This window comes from Botrytis cinerea, chromosome 5 (genome assembly GCF_000143535.2).
Source record: "Botrytis cinerea B05.10 chromosome 5, complete sequence".
Taxonomy (NCBI): Eukaryota; Fungi; Ascomycota; class Leotiomycetes; order Helotiales; family Sclerotiniaceae; genus Botrytis; species Botrytis cinerea.
The window spans coordinates 1,079,313-1,099,407 of record NC_037314.1 but is presented as its reverse complement, the minus strand read 5'-3'; the positions used below and the strand labels follow the sequence as shown (position 1 = coordinate 1,099,407).

Genomic DNA, 20,095 nt, shown 5'->3' with positions numbered 1-20,095 from the left:
TTCATAAAATGTCGATACTTTTTCAAGTAAAACAAAAGTAATGAGTATCAGATCAGAGTACATCTTACTATATGCAGACAGCACGTGCTATTAAAAGAGTACGGCTGAGATGCCCCTTTTCCCTCTCGGTACTTGTAATTTCAGCCAGAATAGACAAGATTCCGCTACCTTCAATAGATATCACTAGCACGAGTTTAAAGTGAGCAACTAGTAACGCCCTTGTGTCGTTTTATTCTCTTTCGCTGGTCGTGTTCCATTTGTTTAAACCCTCGCGCATGTTTATAAAAAAGAGATCGACTTACCAGCCCCGCGCCCATGCACCTCTGGCCATCTCTCATTCAACAAACAAAAGGGCAGCAAAAAGACTGGTGAACAGAGGGGGATTCGAACCCCCGCGGGCTAAGCCCATGAGAATGCTAATTGATTGAATCAACTAAGCCGTTGAGCTTGAGTCACACGCCATAACCACTCGGCCATCTGTCCTATTTTCATGCAGATGTGGGGTGCATTTAAATATATCAACTGTCCAAAATGGGAGATCTACATAGGTCATCTTCTCAAGCCATAGAACTCCATCATGCAATGATATGCCGCAGACAGCGTATGGAATCGTGCTCGAAATTCCTTCCCTTCCATGGCGGCCAGACACCTATAAACTACGGAATATAGAAGTAGATGAATGTATGGCATATCCGTTATTGCTGGAGTATCGTCCGACACGGCCTGCCAGCCCGTGAACTCTTTGTCATCTTCACTTATGATTCGAGACCTCTCAGTATGAATTGTCGTCTATCCTTCCTAAGAGAACGGCATGCATACATTCTCATCCAATAGATGTTATAAATCATGCATTATTAAGTTCGAGTAAGGGGTTCTGACACTTGTCCCTAATGGCTCAAAGTCAAAAATTACCCGTAGATAAACCTTCAATGTTGGTCAGCAATGTTTTGTCAGACTACACACACATCTCCAAACTACTTCGGACAAGATGATGTACAATAATAAGTATGGCGTCTAGAGACCTAATGCTGTGGGTTGGCACTCGCGATAGATAGCAATCGTAATAGTAGCAAATAATTCAATCTGTCATTGGGCCAAGGGAATGAATTGGAGTCAAGAAGATGCCCAGATTCCACTGATACTCGTTCAGTAATGATTTTTGCAAAATAAACGGTCAAGCCTGACAGCATCAAAGCGAACACCCCTAGATAATGACATCTGCAGAGTCGGCCGCACAGTCTTCGTACATCAACATACTTTCGATTGTCAATATTTCCATATAATTTTATCCGCCCTTTCAATCTCTGCGGACAACACAGTTACTAAATTCTGTAGCCTGGATCTACCAGATGAAAGTACTCTAGTGATCGCCACCAGCAGCGTCATGTTCGCAGACTATCAAAACCAGCAGGCAATAGCTATCCCACCAAATTCAACCTACCCCTCAGCGTCATCGATTTCCCCTACTGTCCCACCTAGCAACCCCGATGATGTTCGGAGGCCATCAACATCGGCTCCTACTGCAGTTCCTACTGGACTGAATGCGCGATCATGTGTTACATGCCGCAGACGAAAGGTTAAATGCGACAAAAAGGTGCCTTGCTCGAATTGTACCAAGGCGCAATCACCATGCGTATTTCCAGCACCGGGCAGAGCACCTAGGCGTCCCAGGGCCGGGGGGAAGCCTATTAGTGATCGAGAAGCGGAACTTCTAAAAAGACTAAGAAGATTGGAAGGGGTAGTGGAAGAACTCAGCGGACAAGTGGAGGCGGAAAATCTGAAGGCTTCCCCATCAAGCGGTCATTCCTCCCCGCACAACAATGTTGAATCGAGTAGCGAGTCTCCTGGCGGAGTTACGAAATCTATAACAAATGGGATGAATGGAAGGGACGAAGAAAAGGGCACAAAAGGACAAACGGCCACGAGATTTTGCAAAATGGGACTTGCAGCTTCGAAATCTGCGTTTACGATGGAAGAAGGAATAGGACGCCTGGTATTGGGTTCCGGAAAGAGTCAATATGTATCAAATCCGTTCTGGGCAGAATTGTCGCAAGAGATAGCAGAGCTTCGGGCCATGTTCGATGAGGATGAAGAGGATACTGATGGAGATTCTCCGATTCCACCTCCATCTTCCGCCACTCAACCAGATCATCAGGGTTTTGTGATGGGTTATAGCTCTGCCGACGTCAATATGAAGGCTTTACATCCTTTACCTTCCCAAATACCTTTTTATTGGTCAACATTTCTGGAGAATGTGATGCCACTGGTTAAGCTTCTCCATGTGCCTACGACAGCGAAGATTATCAAAGAGGTTCAACATAATCTAGACACTATAAGCAAGAGCACAGAAGCCTTGATGTTTTCTATATATTTCGCAACTATCACTTCTATGTCAGATGAAGAGGTTTGTATTTCTAATCCGATTCTATATGTTTTACGTCGACGCAAGCTATGACTGACATTTATAAGGTTGCTACCAACTTTGGAGTTGAAAAAGATGCCTTACTAAGAAAGTACCGATTTGGTACCGAGCAGGCTCTTGCCAGGGCAGGCTTCCTCAACACAAACGAAATTATGACTGTTCAAGCATTCGTCCTGTTCTTGACTTGCGTTCGTAGACATGACGATACTCGATTTGTATGGTCTCTAACTGGACTTGTTATGAGAATTGGCCACTCGCTTGGTGAGTTTATCTGTAGGTGATTCTCAGACTAAATATCTAACAAGCTTAGGATTGCATCGTGACGGCGAGAAGTTTGGGCTATCCCCCTACAATACGGAAATGAGGAGACGGCTTTGGTGGCAAATCTGTGTTCTGGACGTGAGGGCGTCTGAGGACCATGGATCTGACCCTTCCATATTTGATCATACATTTGATACCAAATTCCCACTTTCGATAAACGATGAAGATCTAGATCCAGACGCAAAGGAACCACCACAACCCCGAGAAGGAGTTTCAGATATGACATTTGTTCTTGTAAGGTTCGAGATATGTGCTCTATCAAAGCGCCTCCAATACAATGCACCAGGTCGTGGTCCTTTTTCCTCGGGGAATCCAACAAAACTTACGCTTGAAGAGAAGGAAGAATTGATCAAAGAGACTGAGAGTCGACTGGAAGAAAATTATCTCAAATACTGTGAGAATGCAGGCCCTCTCTGTGTAAGCAAAATCTTTTATTCGTGCTTTATCTTGTTTATTCAGAGCTACAAAGAAAATGCAATATCATACACCTCGCGTATACCTGTATATTCTCATTGCACTGCTTATTTACTGATCTTTGAAACGGTAGTGGGTAGCGGGGACAGTGGCACGTCTCATATTCGCAAAGATGTCGTTGATAATTTACCACCCATTAATCCAACCGGGTAGGCCTCAATGTTTATCTCCACATACCAAGAACCGTCTTCTCAAGTCATCTATCGAAATCATCGAGTATTCAAGAATGTTGGAGACGGAGGCATCCACAAAAAAATGGGGCTGGCTATTTCGCACTTATGTATGTATATATTGAGTTTCGTGGTATTTAACACTGCTGACCAACCTGACTACAGGTGCAATGGCACGCCATTGCTTTTATTCTTGGCGAACTCTCTGTCCGCAAGAATTCTCCACTCGTGGAGCGAGCTTGGCTAGCTATTGACACCGCATTTGATGATTGGAGTGATGCCGTGGGCAGCAGCAAACGCGGTATGTTTTGGCAACCCATGCGAAAACTCATGGCAAGAGCTCGGAGAAAGAGAGAAGAAAATATGCACTCGATGGAAGAAGAAGGAGACGAGGAAGAACATTGGGAAGGAGCCCCTCCCGATTGTCCTACCGCCATACGCAGAGCTCAAAGGTTAATGGACGATGCTACCAATCCATCGACATTGGAAGCAGAACAAACCTCAATCTACAGGGAGCAGCAACAGAACCTCAATAATGATTTTGGCATGGAAGTCCCTTCGCAGGTAGTGGGGATGGGTATGCTAGCGCCCGAGCAGATACAACATCAACTCCAAATGCAGCAACAACAACAACAATTACAAGGTCAGAATCAAATACCTTGGTTGATGGATGACAATGCCTTATTAGATCTTGATATGAATGCCCTCGATGGTGATCCTGGTTGGGCTGGCTGGGATGATTTGGCTAGGGATTTCCAAAATCAAACAGGCCAACAAGGACCGGATGCAAATACCTTGGGGGGCGTTGGGAATTGGTGGTAACCCCTTTTTGCTTGCATTGTTCGTCACAGGTTATGATTTTCTGGTTGAGTTTTGAATAATGAATGGTTACATGAGAGCGATGATTTACATGTAGTTTGGGCTCAGAGGCAATGGCGTTTTGTGCATCTGCATGCATTGGGTAATCGATTCATATTCACATATATATAGGACTGGATCGATTGGGTAACATAGGTTTTGGATATACGGTACTGATGGGGAGTCATTTCATGGTCTTTGAAGAAGTTAAATTTCAAACTCATAAGTATGGGCAATCTACCAAAATTCGTCTTCATGTAATCTTACATCCACATATCAGGATGATATCTTTAGATAACTATTTTTAGAGGATCGATTTTTTGTGATATAGGTTGGAGACGAGGGAATAGTATTTACTGCATTGGATAAATCTCCTCTCCATGAGAATAGTTTTCAGTGAATTTGAATCAAAATCATGAAAACTCAGTCTTGCTTCTAAATGTTTATAATAGATGAATCTTGGTCAATATCTCCTCGTAGGTAAACTTGATCATTTCCTCGCTTTTTTCCCTTGGCCTTGCTGTCGTCAACTTCCTTACATCAAAATAATCTTAAACCTCGTTTTTTGGCTTTCTCAGGAATGACAACTTTACAGTTTCTCACCAGAATAAGAAATTCCCCTCTTATTGAACCTGCCAAGAAAGCTCTGAGAGAGCGAGAATTCAGTAAAAGTGCCCATCTCTGTGATAAGTAAATATGAAAATCCCATCTATCGTTTGGAAATTTGTTAGAAGTCCAACATGGGCAAGCGACCCTCTCTATTTATATGTATAGACAGATCAGCCTAGAAAACAATTGACGTGTTTTCCTGAGTAAACATGGCTTTCCTTGTCTTACTTACAGAAAAAGTGTTTTTTTTTTCCCCCTACCTGCTTGTGATCTGGCCCGTGAAACCAGTTTTCTGGCATTTTCTATGCTCTGGCCCTCTATCTCAGGTCAACTTGTCATATCACAAGGCTATATCCACGGTTAGCCGGAAGAGAAAGAAAAAAACAGAATTTGCGAACCGGGTTCGCTGAGGGTAGGCCTTTTTTGGATACTGGGTTTTGACTGGACTGGACGCAGTAGTATCTTTCATACAGATGTTAGATTGCGCGTATTGTGAGTCAATCAACGAGCAGATCAAAGTTTATGTTTTTGCTGTCGTTCGACTTCATCAGCACTGAGTTGAGAAAGAAAAATGGGAGAAGCATGGCGTGGATGGCGTGGCGATTTAATACCATTAGATGAATATATCATTCATAGATCCAAGTGTGAGGATGAGTACATAAGACGTGCTCATTCTCTCTCTAGCAGCTCTTTCCCTCAGAGACGTAGAAATGTTTCTAATCTGAGTTAACGAAAGGACATTTACACACACACATATATACATATACTCTTGATTACCTAGAACTCCAGGAAAATTGATAACAAAACATCGATAGAATTAGACTACAATTTTGAAGGATCAACATGAGTAGTCAAATCAGAGGTGAATTCAACTATCTCGGAGAATATGCAGTATTCTGGGAAATAAATCTCAGGTAAGAGGGCTCAGGAACTCGCTCCCTCTAATATCAATATAACAGGAATTAGCCAAACACTGGAGCAAGTAAAGGCATAAACTCGGACAAGATTCTCCTAGTAAACCTGAAAAAATCATCAAAATAGTCAACGAATAGATGAGATAATGAACATGTTCTGAATTACATCAATGGATTAAGGTATTTTAACCTGAAAAGATACCAGATTTTTGAACTCTCGGATTTTCATTAGGAGGAAGCAGAGGAATGAGAAGCTAAGAGAGAGAGATACGTAGTGATGAATTCCGATTCCAGCCATCACGTTATGAAAACCCCAGGTAAAAGAAAACAATTGCAGTGTGGTCCCTTTAAAATACGATTTCACTTATGTTTCTCTTCTTTCTATGAGGATAAAACATCAATATTAAAAAACCGCATCGTAAACATTGAATTGGCCCCACACCTCCCGCTAAGGAGCTAACGTTCACGTGGTCTTCGCTAAAATCTCTGCAGGTTTCCTTTGATCAACGAACGTGGAGTACATAAACTAAAACAAGCTCCAGCACTTCATCAAATCTAGCAGATAATCCGGCATGGTGTAGTGGCTAGCATTTCCGCCTCTCATTGATAGCTACTGAGCTTCAAAATAGGTCGCGGGAGACCGGGGTTCAATTCCCCGTACCGGAATCAAGCTAAACTTTTGTTTCACCATCTCCTTTTGTCAAATATTTTGTTCGCAGCGCTGATCAGGGACCAAAACTTCGCTGAGACGACGATTCATTGTAACACACCCGATGATTGCTCCGCCGGCCATGACTTGCCCGGGACACAAACAGTAGATCCCGTCCGTTAGGCCGGGATCAATCCATTACAGTTTTTGTTTTTGCTAATTCACCAGGAACCAGTTTAACTAACACGCGGGATAGGAAACTCAGTAGCTACTAGGTCCGAAGTCAGTATCAGCTTTGACTGAACGAGTCAAATAGGAGGCAGTGAAGTCCTTGTTTTGATAATCTCATCTCAGGAGTTCCTTATGCAATAATATCAAATATTGCTGTGGCAAAAACATTGATCCAATTGAAAAACTTTAAAATGCGCGATCAATTATGAGGTCAAGATTCGCTGTTCATACCCAAGTGCCAGGGATATCCAATGCACACAGAGTCTCAGGCGAAGGTTTGACTGGTCGGATAGATGCATCCTACTCAGCATTGTGAAACCACCACATTGATGATTCCCTGGTAACAACAATGATTCGAGATCTCACAGACTTGTTTGCGTGGACCGGAAGTTCTTCGGGAAGTGGCCGTAACGCTCTTCTCGATTTTTGAGAAAGAAAAATTGATTGGTGTACTGCATCCTATTAGCGGATCTACGAACACCTGCCGTGTGGCGTGATATGTACGCCGAGTATTGCATGCATCCTCGTCCTGTGCCGTATATATGCAAAAGCATGAGTGAGTGTTATCGAGGAGTTGGAGTCCACGAAACATGTTGAAATCTGATGGATATTCATGGCGCCGAAGTCTTCGTCGCTGTCATCAGTCGTTGTGATTCAAAATCCTCACAGGCACAAATCACAACTTGCAATGCGTAAAATCGTAGTGAGCTGTGTGCCGTACAGTATCATTAGTCAGATGTGTAGAAAATTTCTATAAAATTGAGGTCATCAACATGGCCATTCATTTAAATCGTGACCACTTTTAACCTTTTGTGGATAACCATTCAAAAACTCAAAAAGCTTGTTCGTGAGAGTGTCATGAGAAAACTGTATCTTTGAAGGATGGCTGGATGGTTTCCCCCCACTTAAAAATTTCATTTGCCGAAAAGCATGCATACAAACCGTCTTGCATCCTTGGCACCCTTCGTCTTCAAAGCTCAAACATACGATTCAAAGTCGAAATCTTAAACACTTTGGGATGAGAACGAGGATGATGCTACACAACAACTGTCTTCTTGGTCACTCCCTGGATACTACTTGCTGTTACGGCCAACTCAGTAGAGTCGAACGTTGAGCTGACTTACTTCTTTCAGTGCGACAATGCTACATACTGACCGCTGACAACCCCAAACAGACTTCCCGCGACAGCCCTCCCTCAATTTTAGATGGCCTGCAATAACCTGAGTCATTCCATATGTTTATCCGCATCTGCTGTCATACGCATTTGGCTGGTGCACCTGGTGATCATTGGCTAGCAGAAAAATTAAGCTCTAAATCATACTCCGGCATTTGCTAGGCTATGCCATTCATGCAATGAAATGAAAGAATGATCGAGGCAGTGGTCATCAATATGCCATAAAACGCTCGGGACATTCGGGAGTGGATACTCAATCAAAAATTCTCAGGCATATAAAGGCAAGGGCCAGCCATGCTGAACCGTCTTGTTTTGCTTTTTGTGCTTGACGCAATAAATCTTCCCAATTCAAACATTGGAGTATGCTTTTGGCTTTCCCAAAAACCAATACTGTATCTCGCAACACAATCCCAACGCGCCTGAACATCCGCACAATCACGATCACGTGGCTTCGATATTGTCCAATCATGTCTTCGACACAATCTTCACGAGAAGGAAGCTTCGAAAGAGAAGTCCATAGCACACCTTCGACTCCTGGAAGAGACAGTCAAAGCTCTCCACCACTCGCCCAAAATTCTACTGGACTTCCGGAAATTTTGAGGTCACGGGTTTTGGCCAGTCCAAAAGAGTCCGATGCAGAATGCTGGGAAAGGATGTTGGCATTGCAGAAAGAGTACCATTGCTATCAATCTGCAAGGCTGGAGGCTGCTGTAGAGGCTTTGGAAAACGGTTGGCTACTTGAGGAAGTTCCTAGACGTTAGTACAATCTTCAACTATAATGAATCTTCAATACACATGCTCACACAAGCACAGCTTCTCGACTTTGCTTAGATCTTATTAACGATGGTTTGAAGGCTCAGATTCAAACATTTGACACCTTTCAAGGAGACCTGGTACAATAAGAGTAGGCTCAGGTTGCACCGCAGTATCTATGCCTGTTGAACGATGACGAGATCATAATGTAATGGGTGGAGTGAAACACTGGAGCACGGGTTATATTCATTGGCGGAAGCCGGCGAATATTGGTATTCTAGCACTGGCGTTATGGAATGGGGTAATTTGGACACAATAATATTGGAAGGCAATCGATACCCACGGTCTGTATTTTTGCGTTCTTGAAGGCTCATTCGTATATTTGGAGAAGAATGACTCCAGATTGGTACGGCGTTCGGCTGGAATATATTTTGAAACATAGTTTAGAATTGTCAACCATAGAAGGGCAATATACGAGAATCACCCAAAATTGAGCAGTGACTCTCATGCACTTGTTGAACATAGCAGGTAAGTAAATGGGTTGGATGAAATGGGAAGGCGTGTCGTGCCGTGTCACGTGTCGACTGTGTTAGGCAAGAGTGAGTGAAGCCCAGTGTTGATTTTCCAAACGAGTTGCAAAAGTGCATTCAACTTTTTGTATCAAGACATTCTTCTCACCCATCACACAATGATCTTCTGCGGATGGATTGGAAATGATGCAGCAATAGAGTATCAAAAATCGAATGACATTCCATGCTTTTCCTTCTCCGGCCACTCATGCAGATTGCGAGTGTGGTGCACACCAATATCGCTACGGAGGGTTACAAACTATCATTCGATCCTTACGGAAAGCTAGTCTCAGGTCCTCGCTATGGTTCGGCTTCTCTAAATTACAATTTAGCTACGGCTGATCACATATCTTATACCAGCCTCCCGTGGTACACATCCGACCGTTCTTTCACTGCCGTAGAACTGCAACCCGGTCTGATTCCGAGTGGAGACTGTGTTTTCGGGTCGGTCACCTTGATGCTTTAGTACCTGACTGACGATACTCTAGTATCGACATGGTGAGCCGCCTTGTAAAGCTGGTCTCAATTGATGTGGCTTTGATTACCATGATGATGCCGGTTTCTGCTTGGCCGATTATTCCATACCTGCCAGGAAGCTCAATCAACGTGTCCTTCGCGGGGTGGCACATAGATACCCGGAGATAGGGCCTCGGTTCGGTACGTGGAACAGTACCACAAATGGATACTTTAGCCTGTCTTGATCAGTCTTTGTGCCGACAGAGAATCTATTGTAAAGAGGAGCTTGATACTCCACGCTCTGGCATCAGAATCCGCCCATCCCTCTATCTATGGCAGCAACGATTTTGAAGAAAAGGATCTACAACTCAGCCTTGCAAGATGACTCGTTGCTGCCAGCTCCCTGCGAAATTCATGATCGACCATCCACGTGTTCTGTGACCCCCACGTATCCAAGTACATTTACTCTGTAGGTACTGTCAAAGCTTATCGTGACCTCGGGACCGTTTACACAAATTTGAAGCAGAGGTCTTTCAAAGTTGCTTGAATGAATCAAACACGAGACACCCACCCGAAAGCACACCAAACCAGAGATCCTTCCAGACTTCCTCGAAAGATCTTTCAATAGTTTGAAAAGGAAACGGTACACGAAGGCCCATTTTGCGAAATAAAACGGAGGATTGTTTGGATACTGCCAATCATATGCTCCGCATGCAATGAGACATTCAGCAGCATGGCATTGATATTGTTCTGTAGATAACCGCGGAAACGCCTCGTGGCAAAATTGATCTCATAGCGAGTTCTTCTCATCAGTGAGCCTTTTGCATCTTGTTATTATTCAACCCCGCCAACGAGATGGTACAGTTCATTTTCAAGTCATACACAAACATGATCTGTCATATCAACGCAGATATGTGGAAATCGTTCTCATCGTTTAGATGATTCATGCTTCGCAACGCTCATCTATTGCATCGCTATATAAAACATTATTTCTGTCTAGACAAGCTGCAAATCCCGGGTCTATTTACGACCTGAGTAACCAAAAACAATTCAACCACAGCGATACTGCACAGTGCAGACACATACCAAGACCTTAGGTCACCTTGGTAACACTATACACAAATAAGGCTTGTCTCACTCAATATTTGCTGTCAAAGAAACTTTGATAAGGAGCCTCGTCACCGCGCTATGCCTTAGCACCCGGACAAGATTGCAAGGATAGCGATAAACCTATTGCTGACTCGTTTCGACAAATTCAATCCCTTGCACTATCAAGCAGTTCATGCAATTCAAGATTGCATCCAATGCACCCAAACCCACTAAATCTTCTCCAGGACTTTCTGTCTCACCCACGCGATCAATCAAAAGTGGAATATATGCTTTTTAACTGGGATTCCCTCATGTTTCCGCCCCTCACCATCTGATCCTCGTTCCCGCTTTCGCACTGCTGCCAATAGATTACATCCAGCTTGTTATCACTAGCTTGTTATCTGCCAATCGCAACAATTCTACCTTCGTCCTTGATCTACAACAGCTTGTTAAAATTTCTGAGAATTCCAGCCATGGAGTACAGAAGAAGTTCCATGGTTATGAATCGAAAGCAACAAGCTAGTACAAACCCTCAGATATATGCTAGCTTCGCCGGTGCTGGTGTCCCCCGGACTTCGAATGGAATCTTAGACGACATGCCTACAATGTGGTGGGATGAGGAAAGAATCCAAAGCACTGTTACACGACAATTTGTATCATCAAAACTACGTCCAGACGAGCAAGAGCGTCTAGACGAGCCGTTAGGTTTTGGCGACGGCTTGACCGATGACACGTATATGGAGTGGATTGAAGAGAAAGCCCAAAAAATATTTTTGATCTTGGTGGAACTGGGTGTGCCAGATCAAATATTTGGAGTCATCGACGATTCTTGGGGTGATGATGATTTACCAATACCCATGGACCAAGTTGGGAGGCTACAATTGACCTACGACAGGAACGAAAAGTTGGAAAAGAAGTTTTTCCAGCGCCAGTTCAACTACCTGCTTAGATACATTGCTAAAGGCGAACATATTTACTACGATGATGTAGAAGTGGTACCGCTAGAGCCAGTAGAGAAAAGACCCGCTAGATCAGTAACCAGTCTTCTGCCGAACAGTGTTGACAAAGTCCATTTACCTGGTAGGCCAGACACTGTCTTTCTACGCCGACGTGTACTCTTGGGCACTTCGCCAGAACGAATGCTACATGAGGAATTTCTCTCTGGTATTCAAGCAATGAAAGGGGTTGAACATACACATTTCACTTCCTTATGGGCGTCTTATATACACCAGGATAAAGGCTACCTACTCTTGACCCCGGCAAACGTCAACTCACTCAAATCCTTTCTCACAATAATACCTCAATCTTTCAAGATTTTAGCCAAGCAGGATCGCCGTATTCTCATTCTAAACTGGCTTCATTGCCTAGCCGGTGCTCTGTCTTTTCTCCATAAAACTGGCCTTTCACATCGTAACATAAAACCCTCAAATGTGATGCTCGACCTTGACAATCATATATTTCTAGGCGATTCTGGAGTTTTCCCTACACAGCTCTCAGCCGGGGAGAAAGGAGGATTTGATAAAGAGACCTACGATTACTCTGCTCCAGAACAGCATCATTATACAGCAGCTTCTACATCCAGCCTCCCCAATACCCGGCTAGAGTCATCGCGACCACCGGCCTCTAGTCGGTCAGCTCGTATCCCGAGTGAGTCTTTGTTTCAAACCGCTTCAATTTCCTTGGGAAATGATTCTTCGTCAATCTATACCACTTCAACTAGCTCACAGTCAGAAGGCTCAGGTCCGACGCAGACCAAGATACAGAGCAGAGTTGGCAGACATGACCCCCAAAAAGCCGACATATTTGCTTTAGGAGCCATTTTTATCGAAATTACAACGTTTCTTATGAAGCGAGCCACAAGGAATTTTGCCTCTCACCGATCATCTAAGAACAAAACTCCGGGTCGCGGTGGTGGAATGCCAGATTCCAGCTTTCATAAAAACTTGGCGCAAGTCGACAGCTGGATGAATACGCTTCTCAAAGACGCAACAAAAAAAGAGGACAGAATCTTTCGAGGCGTTTCTCAATTGATTGCGATTTCTCAAAGAATGCTCTCGCCCGAGCCAGATGAAAGACCATCAGCAACTGAAGTCCAAGAGAGAATATACGCCATTTTGACAGAAAATTGTGGCTTGAGAGTTAATTCTGAAGAAAGCAATACAGAGAGAGGAGAAATACACTGCGAAACTCGAATTACTGAAGATCAGTGGAACTTTGGATTCGATCAATTGCGCCTAGCAAGTCAGAGAGCCGCGGCAGAAGCGTGCGCTTCGGTGGCGGGTGATACGATGGCAAATCTACCGCTTGGAAATGGAGGTGTTATATATGGCGTGGAAAGAGTAGCAACGGTAGTGAATAATGGAGTTCCTTTGTCGTCAATGGGAGGACGAGAGGGAGATCGCGTTAGTATCAATACGAAAACTAGTAGTGGAAAAAGTAGCGAGGGAAAAGGTAAAGGTGCTGGAGAGGGAAAAGCAAGACCTAAAGCTAAGGCTTGGCAAGCTCCTGTCTATGCTGGTATGTCTATGCGATAACATCTTGATCCATACTAATCTAGTGTGCTTGTACTAACAATTGTTGTGCAGAGCTTAGCTTCGGCTAACAACCCCCTTTTATTGCTGAATCACCAGCGATGCTCGATTGTGAATTGTGACTGTTGGAACACTCCGGACGAGAAGAATGATGCAACGAATGAACAATGAGATTCAATAGTGGAAACGGATGTGCTGGAGAGGTAAGTTTAATACAAATGGTGTGGAAATACTTAATACATGTGAACACTGCTGGCAATGGATAGGCTAGTGCGATAAACTTTATTTTCGGGAGTTTTCTTTGGTTCTTTGGAAGTGTTCTGGCAGCATTAATGAACCAAAAGGGAATTGAATGCGATATGAGATGATATGATATAATGACATGCGACACGACACAGTTATTCAGATGGGGACTATTATTTCATACAATGTCTTTCTTTGTAGTATATAGCAGCCAGCTTCTACGTAACTATTCAAACTATATAATAGGATTCGGATGGAGACAATTGTACTATAATATACACTGAGAAGGATCAAAATAACATGTCTTGAGATCTCAATCGAGGGCCAAGTGATTCGGCAAGAAACACACACCAGTGTCTCTTCTTTCCCACCCTTTCTTTTCTCCAGCTCTCCAACCTAAAGCTTTTCAAACGTTTTCCAATTTGAAATTACCAAATTATTTGGTTTCTATTGAAAGTAAACCAACTTTATCAACCTCGTTTAAGTAAGTGAACCAGCCTTGTCCAGGTAAGTTTGATGATGCTTTTTCTTTTCCATTTGATATTTCCCCTTGATCTTTTCTCCTTTTCACTTTCCCATCGATGATCGTAGATGCATCATCAACAAGCGAATACTACTTACCGGTGGCACATCTTCAGATTTAAACGCAGTCAATACACTTTTCAAAAAGCACGAAAAAGTAAGAAAAAGTACAAGCAGAGCCAAGAAGGGAATAAAAGCATAAAGGAGATTCGATTCAAATCACCCGGCGTTTTGAGATTCAAACGCTCTTTTAGTATATATTTATTCACGTTTGAGGAAAAGGGCGCGCGATCAAATACTTGTATATTATGATTTGGAGACCGTCCTCTGGACGACTTAGTGAACTGTATTATGAGGATGATTAGTTCTAGAGAGTAGGGAAGGCGACAGGGGAAATGATATTTGGGTGGGCGTACAGATAATCTGGTCGATGCATGGACACGGAGATGAGAGCGAGGGTCAAAATGAGTGGTAGTGGTATTGGTGCTTAAATCCAATCATTTCCTCGTTTTCATCTTATTAGGTCCAAGATGTACGTGAATTGTAACCGTCTCGTCTTTTTCATTCGTTCATTCGTTCATTCGATATGTAGGATTACCGTGAACTTTTACGCTTATCATGTATGCCTTCTCGTCCGATATCCAAAACCCCAAAGTTATGATTATCTTTCCTATCCCTGTCATTTTTTTCTTTTCACAATTTAGACTTAGTAGACGCTCCCCCGGATACTTTTGTCCAATATTTCAGCTTGTTGAATCTCAAGTAATTTGGGACTCGGCTCACCACCCTCATCACTCTGTCCTCCAGCATCGTCATCCCCATCATCACTTTGATCTCCCAAAGCATCAGCCTTGACTCCCTTTCCCATCCCATCGGATTCTTCTCTCGTTAATTTCTGCGATAACACTGAGATTCCCAACCCGTTATTCCGGTTTCGCCCTTTTGCTAATCTCTTTCTAACATCTTCTTCTGCGCTAAATTCGGCATCGCTATTAGCACCACTAGCGCTCCCACCTCCATCTCTTCCCGCATGGCGTATGCCAAGTAGATCATTAGGACTTCGAATGCGACTACCTAGTCGATCTTCTATGCTAATGAAGCTTGGTGTTCCATCGGGACTGCTAACGGTTTCTTCGAGACTCTTTTGAACATCTAATTCAGGTGGCCCCGATTTCCCTCTTGGATCGTCCTCGTCTTCGTCGGAGGAAGATTGCCAGCGACGGGCTGCGGGTCGACGGGCTGCGATTGTCTCTATGTGCGTGGATGAAGCGGATGCCAATGCGATTGGACGACCGTTTAGTTGCATGGCATGCATGGAGTTTTCCTTTTTGTAGTAATGCTTCCCATGGTCGCAGCCATTTGGGCAGCCACCCCATCTTTTATGTGTTGGTATTGGGCTAGAAGAACCCGCAGGTGAGCGACCGGCTCCTAGTAGTCTACTCTCCTTCTCTTTGTCCTTTCCAGAAGTTTGCCCATTTTCGGGTGTTGAAGAAAGTGTTTTAGTTGCGGCGGCAATCGCTAGACGCTCTTGCTTCAGTTGAGACCATGTGCGTAGTTGATTTTCTAATATGTACTTCCCGGAATCATTCGATTTGCGCATAATAAGGAACTCGCAGTGATTGACATTTCGAAGATCTTCAAAGTACTCAACGGAAAAATGATACCATTTCATCAGAAAAACACGAGACATGAGTCCGTGAGTCACTGCCACCCATCACGTTAGGGATATTATAATATACGTGAATGCTAGAACATACCTAGAACACAAACGCTTGCGAAATCGTCATCCCCAAATTGTCTCCATAGACTCTCATTAAAACCACTCACCCTATCATATGCATCCGCCGCACTCTCTCCATTTGGGATCCGATAGAAAAAGTGCCCATAATCTGCTCTCTCTTGCCACATTCTCTCCATTTCCGCACTACAAGGCTGAAAGTTACCAAAGTCCTGCTCACGAAGGCGGGGCTCTTCATATACTTTTATAGAGTGCCTTGGAAACGGAGAAGGGCTCGGCGAATCGGAAGTCAGGGTAGACAAAATGCCCTCTGTAGTTTCGCGGGTCCTTCGATAGGGGGAAGTGAAGAAGTGCAGGGTGTCATCTGGACGTAAGAGGTTTCGCAGTTGCAAACCAGCTTCATGAGCTTGTGTCCAGCCTTCGGGGGTGAGCTTTACTCTGTGATCGGGTATAGTTTGATGAATATCACGGTTTTCTGGATAGGTTAGCTAGATATCCATAACAAGGCTGGCAGCCTCGTGCATGAAGGAATCGTGGGAACATACTGTTTCCCTCTGATTGAGCATGTCTAATCAAGATGATCATACGAGGTTTTCCCATGTTGGCAAATCAAAAACCATAGTCTTCCGTTCCAGAATTCTTATGCTTTCGTAGTAAGAAATGTCTGAGGAACAACGGAACGGAAGCTAAGGAAGTACTATCTGGTATTTGTAAGATCAATAGAAAGGAGGCTTAATTAGATTCTGTAACAATGCCCAGGGGGAATACCGTGTGAGTTGTTTCAAGTTGCCACCCCTCTCCTAACGATCGTTCGTTATCGTCTTATCGCAACGCAATTTTGATGTGACGAAACATATAAATGGCATTTCAAAAGTTGGCGGGCCTGGCCCAGGCTGTAGATTAGTCAGGGGTTGGCGACAAGGCTGCAGAATCTAAACTCCCAAATTAAACAAAACCTTATTCTTCAAACCTCAAAACAGCTACCATATAGTAAACATTGCAGCCGTTGTCCGCAATTCAATACAATACCAGCAGCAAAAACGCAATAAAGACATCAGACCGGAAAGTCTTGCTTAAAAACAGACGGTCACATAGTCATTGATCAAAGCATTTTCAACAATGTCTGAAAACATCCCCGAATCCATTCCCACATCCGCCGACCCTCGTTCCAAGCGTCCTCTGAAACGCCGTGCGATATCTCCTCGCTCGGAAACTGCCTCTCATATCGACAAGCTGATGTCCACCGGCTTGCCCGAGGACGGAAAATTCACAGACAAAAATGCTTCAGGCACGAGGATAACAGGAGCTGTTCCTGAAATTGTGCAGAATGTGCAAGGAAGTTCCGCAGGAGCTGGGTCGGGGGAGTTTCACGTATACAAAGCGAGTCGTAGAAGGGAATATGAGAGATTGAAAGGGATGGACGAGGAGGTTAGAAAGGAAGAGGAAGCGGAGCAATGGGAAAGGGAGAAAAAGGAGAGGGAAGAGAAAGATGCCGAAAAGACTAGAAAGGCTAGGGAGAAGAGGGAAAAGAAGAGACAGAAGAAAAGTGGTAAGGGCGACCATTCTAGCGTTGTTGCCGGTGCGCAAGCAGGAAAATTCATGCCTAGGATTGATGCAAATGTTAGAGGAGATGATGTCAATGAGGTATCTGGGTCAAATACTGTTGGAGAGGCACAGGAACAAGTCGGCGTTATCATCCACGATGATGATTGATGACTGATGGATAATTCGAGTTCGGAAAAGCTCAACTTCACCAGTGATTTCAGATTCCTGCACAGTCAGAATTTTCATAGGTATTGGAAAGAGTGGCCAAAGATGGTGTATTGGCTTGATATCTATTCATTGTCATAAACAGGAACATGCAATCATTAACCGTGAGCTCCATGCTATGGCTAAAAGGGTATGATCAACCATATTATCATCACTTTTTTATACACTGACATTGGAAGGTTTATTCCTCCCCACCGCCAGGTGCACCAGGTGCTCTTGCGGCTTTTGCGCTGCAAATATCATCGACCCTCAGGAGGAGGCAGGCGGACTGTAAATTAGATTAGCTAAAGGCTTACCAATAATTAAGCATATATCCACTTACCTCAACTGCAGTTTTAATACTTTGTAATTTGACTGCCTCTGGCTCCCAGACACCGTACTCATTCATATCAACTAAGGTACCCTTGTCGCCGTCAATACCCCATGAACTTCCACCCTCAGCATGCTTTGCTCTCAATGCTGTGAGGACTCTGACTGGACTCTGACCGGCATTTTGAATCAAAGTTCTTGGGATGACTTCCATGGCTTCAGCTACAGCCTTGTACGGCCATTGTTGCACACCCTCAATACTCTTTGCGAGTTGACCTAGTCTGACTGCAACAGCCATTTCAGTAGCACCTCCTCCGGGTGATAATCTGGGGTGGAACATGACATTTCGTGCAACGGCCATAGCATCAGCCAAGTTTCTGTCAATCTCATTTAAGATATCTTTGGATGGACCTCTCAGTAAGATAGTGCATGCCTTTGGTGATTCGCATTTGGTCAAAAACGTGAAGTATTCGTCGCCGATCTTCTCAATCTCAAAAAGGCCACACTGGGTTCCAACATCGGATTCCTGGAGATCGTCCACTCTGTTGACGACAGTGGCGCCAGTTGCACGAGCTATTCTGTTGTTATCTGTTTTTCGGACACGTCGAAGTGCAGTAACGTTGCCTTTCATCAGGTAATGTTGTGCGAGATCTAGAACGGTTTAGCAAAACAAACTATAACAAGAGGAGTCAACATACCAGAGACACCCTTCTCAGTGATGACCAAATCTGGCTTAAGAGCGAGGATAGAATCGCACATAAGCTTGACCTGCTCTTCCTCAATCTGCAAAATCTTGTTCCAGTCATCCTCTTTGCTGATCTCAATGTTCGTCTGTGATTCTCCCTTCTTGTATTCCAATGTGCAATCTAATAGGATAATTCTGGGGTTCTCGATTCTCCGTCTCATCTTTGGGTGGGTAATATCTTTATTGAGCATAACACCATCCAAAACTCTGCTGTCTTCGATTTCTCCACCTGGGATCTTTTCAACTCTTGCATAACGCTTAATGTCAACCTCTTTCTTGCCACCTCCGATCTCGTGAGTTACCGTTCGTACAGCCTTGAGTGCTAAGCTGCACATGAGTTCAGACCATCTAGAAACAAATTTTGTGCCGATTGAGGATGAGATGAGTTGATACATGGCTTTATCATCGTTGATATCGACTGGAAGGGAAATTTCCTCAATGATCTCGAGAGCATCTTTCAGTGCGGCCTTGAAAGCGGAAATAATAACGACAGGGTGAATGTTTCTTTCTAGTTGTGGAAGAGATTGTGCCAACATTTCACCAGCTAGAAATTGTCAGCCCCGTTTCTTGCAAATTCCTAAAAGCTTTTCATACCAAGAATAATAACACTAGTAGTCCCATCTCCAACTTCCTCATCTTGTGTTCTGCTCAACTCAATCATACTCTTAGCGGCAGGATGTGACACTTCAATCTCTCTGAGAATGGCATGTCCGTCATTCGTCAAAACGATACCGCCCATAGGATCCAACAACATCTTTAGCATGGCTTTTGGGCCTAAACACGATCGAATAATATCTGCGACACTATTTATGTGTCAGTTCTGGTTTTCTGAAATGGCGGGGTGCTTGGTAAGTGCCGTGTAGAGCTCCTACGTTTTGGCTGCGGTGATATTCGACATCTGAGCTTTTCGACCAGTTTGTCTATCACCACTCTGGGTGTCTAGAAGCTATAGTCAGCGTTCTGGTCAATTCTTGAGGGTGAGGGGTAGTGGGCAGAAGAGCTTCAAAGCCTTCGAAACTTACTCATTACTACTACAGGCGCCTGCATATTGGAAACTTTCTTGTATATCTGCTGTGGAGGGTACAAGGGCGAAGGGCCGGAATGAAATTAACACAACGTTTTCCTGTATAGTGGAATGTTGTAGTGCCGTTTGAATAAGTTTCCACTACTCTGCGCGCTGATATCGCGTCTCGACAAATTTATTGAGCACAGACCAATTTTAGATTTTCGAATATTGTCGTCGCCTGAAAACATACAACTAACCAATACTCCACCAGCATTCACATCACTCACGTAACTTGATTGATCTTCACAAGTGTAGTTGGCCCAACAATTGGGATTCGACTGTTCATCGCCCAAATCGATTCCAGGACATAATTTAAATAGTGGCTAGTGTTATCTATTTGAATATCAATATAACGAGATAGCTCTCCCAATCCTTTCAATACTCATGCACATTCTACTTAAACGTAAGGCCATGTAGCTAGAATCAGGATGCACGTCTCTGGACTAAAAGCACTTCATCATTCTGCCTCCAGAAGCAGGCGA

The 20,095-nt window shown here is 43.9% G+C and overlaps 6 protein-coding genes across 7 annotated transcripts; 4 read left to right on the top strand and 2 right to left on the bottom strand.

The window, feature by feature from the left end:
• Positions 1-1,220: 1,220 nt before the first annotated feature.
• Positions 1,221-4,728, top strand: BCIN_05g02960 (hypothetical protein). The gene is made up of 5 exons (XM_001559933.2): positions 1,221-2,404; positions 2,470-2,683; positions 2,733-3,160; positions 3,291-3,497; positions 3,553-4,728. The coding sequence occupies exons 1-5, from the start codon at positions 1,385-1,387 to the stop codon at positions 4,207-4,209; spliced, it is 2,526 nt and encodes an 841-aa protein (XP_001559983.2). The 5' UTR covers positions 1,221-1,384; the 3' UTR covers positions 4,210-4,728.
• Positions 4,729-7,983: 3,255 nt separating this feature from the next.
• BCIN_05g02950 (hypothetical protein) lies at positions 7,984-9,072 on the top strand. The gene is made up of 2 exons (XM_001559935.2): positions 7,984-8,578; positions 8,636-9,072. Exons 1-2 carry the CDS (start codon positions 8,185-8,187, stop codon positions 8,722-8,724), a joined length of 483 nt encoding a protein of 160 aa, XP_001559985.2. The 5' UTR covers positions 7,984-8,184; the 3' UTR covers positions 8,725-9,072.
• Positions 9,073-11,056: 1,984 nt separating this feature from the next.
• On the top strand, positions 11,057-13,779 carry BCIN_05g02940 (hypothetical protein). The gene is made up of 2 exons (XM_024692937.1): positions 11,057-13,206; positions 13,275-13,779. Exons 1-2 carry the CDS (start codon positions 11,163-11,165, stop codon positions 13,289-13,291), a joined length of 2,061 nt encoding a protein of 686 aa, XP_024548719.1. The 5' UTR covers positions 11,057-11,162; the 3' UTR covers positions 13,292-13,779.
• Positions 13,780-14,236: 457 nt separating this feature from the next.
• On the bottom strand, positions 14,237-16,576 carry Bcdet1. Of its 2 annotated transcripts, XM_024692936.1 has the most exons (5): positions 16,269-16,576; positions 15,743-16,198; positions 14,769-15,689; positions 14,402-14,713; positions 14,237-14,329 (listed from the first exon to the last, which is right to left on the bottom strand). In XM_024692936.1, exons 1-4 carry the CDS (start codon positions 16,321-16,323, stop codon positions 14,679-14,681), a joined length of 1,467 nt encoding a protein of 488 aa, XP_024548717.1. In that variant the 5' UTR covers positions 16,324-16,576; the 3' UTR covers positions 14,237-14,329; positions 14,402-14,678. The 2 variants fall into 2 exon arrangements, with proteins under 2 accessions (XP_024548717.1, XP_024548718.1); XM_024692935.1 differs by having other exon boundaries at positions 14,237-14,713.
• A 23-nt stretch (positions 16,577-16,599) lies between these two features.
• On the top strand, positions 16,600-17,519 carry BCIN_05g02920 (hypothetical protein). The gene has a single exon (XM_001559938.2). The coding sequence runs from the start codon at positions 16,843-16,845 to the stop codon at positions 17,434-17,436; it is 594 nt and encodes a 197-aa protein (XP_001559988.1). The 5' UTR covers positions 16,600-16,842; the 3' UTR covers positions 17,437-17,519.
• Positions 17,520-17,529: 10 nt separating this feature from the next.
• Bccct3 lies at positions 17,530-19,776 on the bottom strand. Its single transcript, XM_024692934.1, has 6 exons — positions 19,570-19,776; positions 19,420-19,486; positions 19,142-19,350; positions 18,501-19,091; positions 17,816-18,453; positions 17,530-17,761 (listed from the first exon to the last, which is right to left on the bottom strand). The coding sequence occupies exons 1-6, from the start codon at positions 19,592-19,594 to the stop codon at positions 17,675-17,677; spliced, it is 1,617 nt and encodes a 538-aa protein (XP_024548716.1). The 5' UTR covers positions 19,595-19,776; the 3' UTR covers positions 17,530-17,674.
• Positions 19,777-20,095: the final 319 nt, after the last annotated feature.

Excerpts from the sequence above, each read along its gene's own strand:
- BCIN_05g02960 (XM_001559933.2), top strand. The coding sequence starts at position 1,385 with ATGTTCGCAGACTATCAAAACCAGCAGGCAATAGCTATCCCACCAAAT. Across the intron at positions 2,405-2,469 it reads CTTCTATGTCAGATGAAGAG|GTTGCTACCAACTTTGGAGT; the intron begins GTTTGTATTTCT and ends GACATTTATAAG. Across the intron at positions 2,684-2,732 it reads GAGAATTGGCCACTCGCTTG|GATTGCATCGTGACGGCGAG; the intron begins GTGAGTTTATCT and ends TAACAAGCTTAG.
- BCIN_05g02950 (XM_001559935.2), top strand. The coding sequence starts at position 8,185 with ATGCTTTTGGCTTTCCCAAAAACCAATACTGTATCTCGCAACACAATC. Across the intron at positions 8,579-8,635 it reads ACTTGAGGAAGTTCCTAGAC|CTTCTCGACTTTGCTTAGAT; the intron begins GTTAGTACAATC and ends ACACAAGCACAG.
- BCIN_05g02940 (XM_024692937.1), top strand. The coding sequence starts at position 11,163 with ATGGAGTACAGAAGAAGTTCCATGGTTATGAATCGAAAGCAACAAGCT.
- Bcdet1 (XM_024692935.1), bottom strand. The coding sequence starts at position 16,323 with ATGGGAAAACCTCGTATGATCATCTTGATTAGACATGCTCAATCAGAG. Across the intron at positions 16,199-16,268 it reads TGCTCAATCAGAGGGAAACA|AAAACCGTGATATTCATCAA; the intron begins GTATGTTCCCAC and ends TAACCTATCCAG. Across the intron at positions 14,714-14,768 it reads AGGACAGAGTGATGAGGGTG|TATCCGGGGGAGCGTCTACT; the intron begins GTGAGCCGAGTC and ends ATTGGACAAAAG.
- BCIN_05g02920 (XM_001559938.2), top strand. The coding sequence starts at position 16,843 with ATGTCTGAAAACATCCCCGAATCCATTCCCACATCCGCCGACCCTCGT.
- Bccct3 (XM_024692934.1), bottom strand. The coding sequence starts at position 19,594 with ATGCAGGCGCCTGTAGTAGTAATGA. Across the intron at positions 19,487-19,569 it reads GGCGCCTGTAGTAGTAATGA|ACACCCAGAGTGGTGATAGA; the intron begins GTAAGTTTCGAA and ends TATAGCTTCTAG. Across the intron at positions 18,454-18,500 it reads CACTGAGAAGGGTGTCTCTG|ATCTCGCACAACATTACCTG; the intron begins GTATGTTGACTC and ends AAACCGTTCTAG.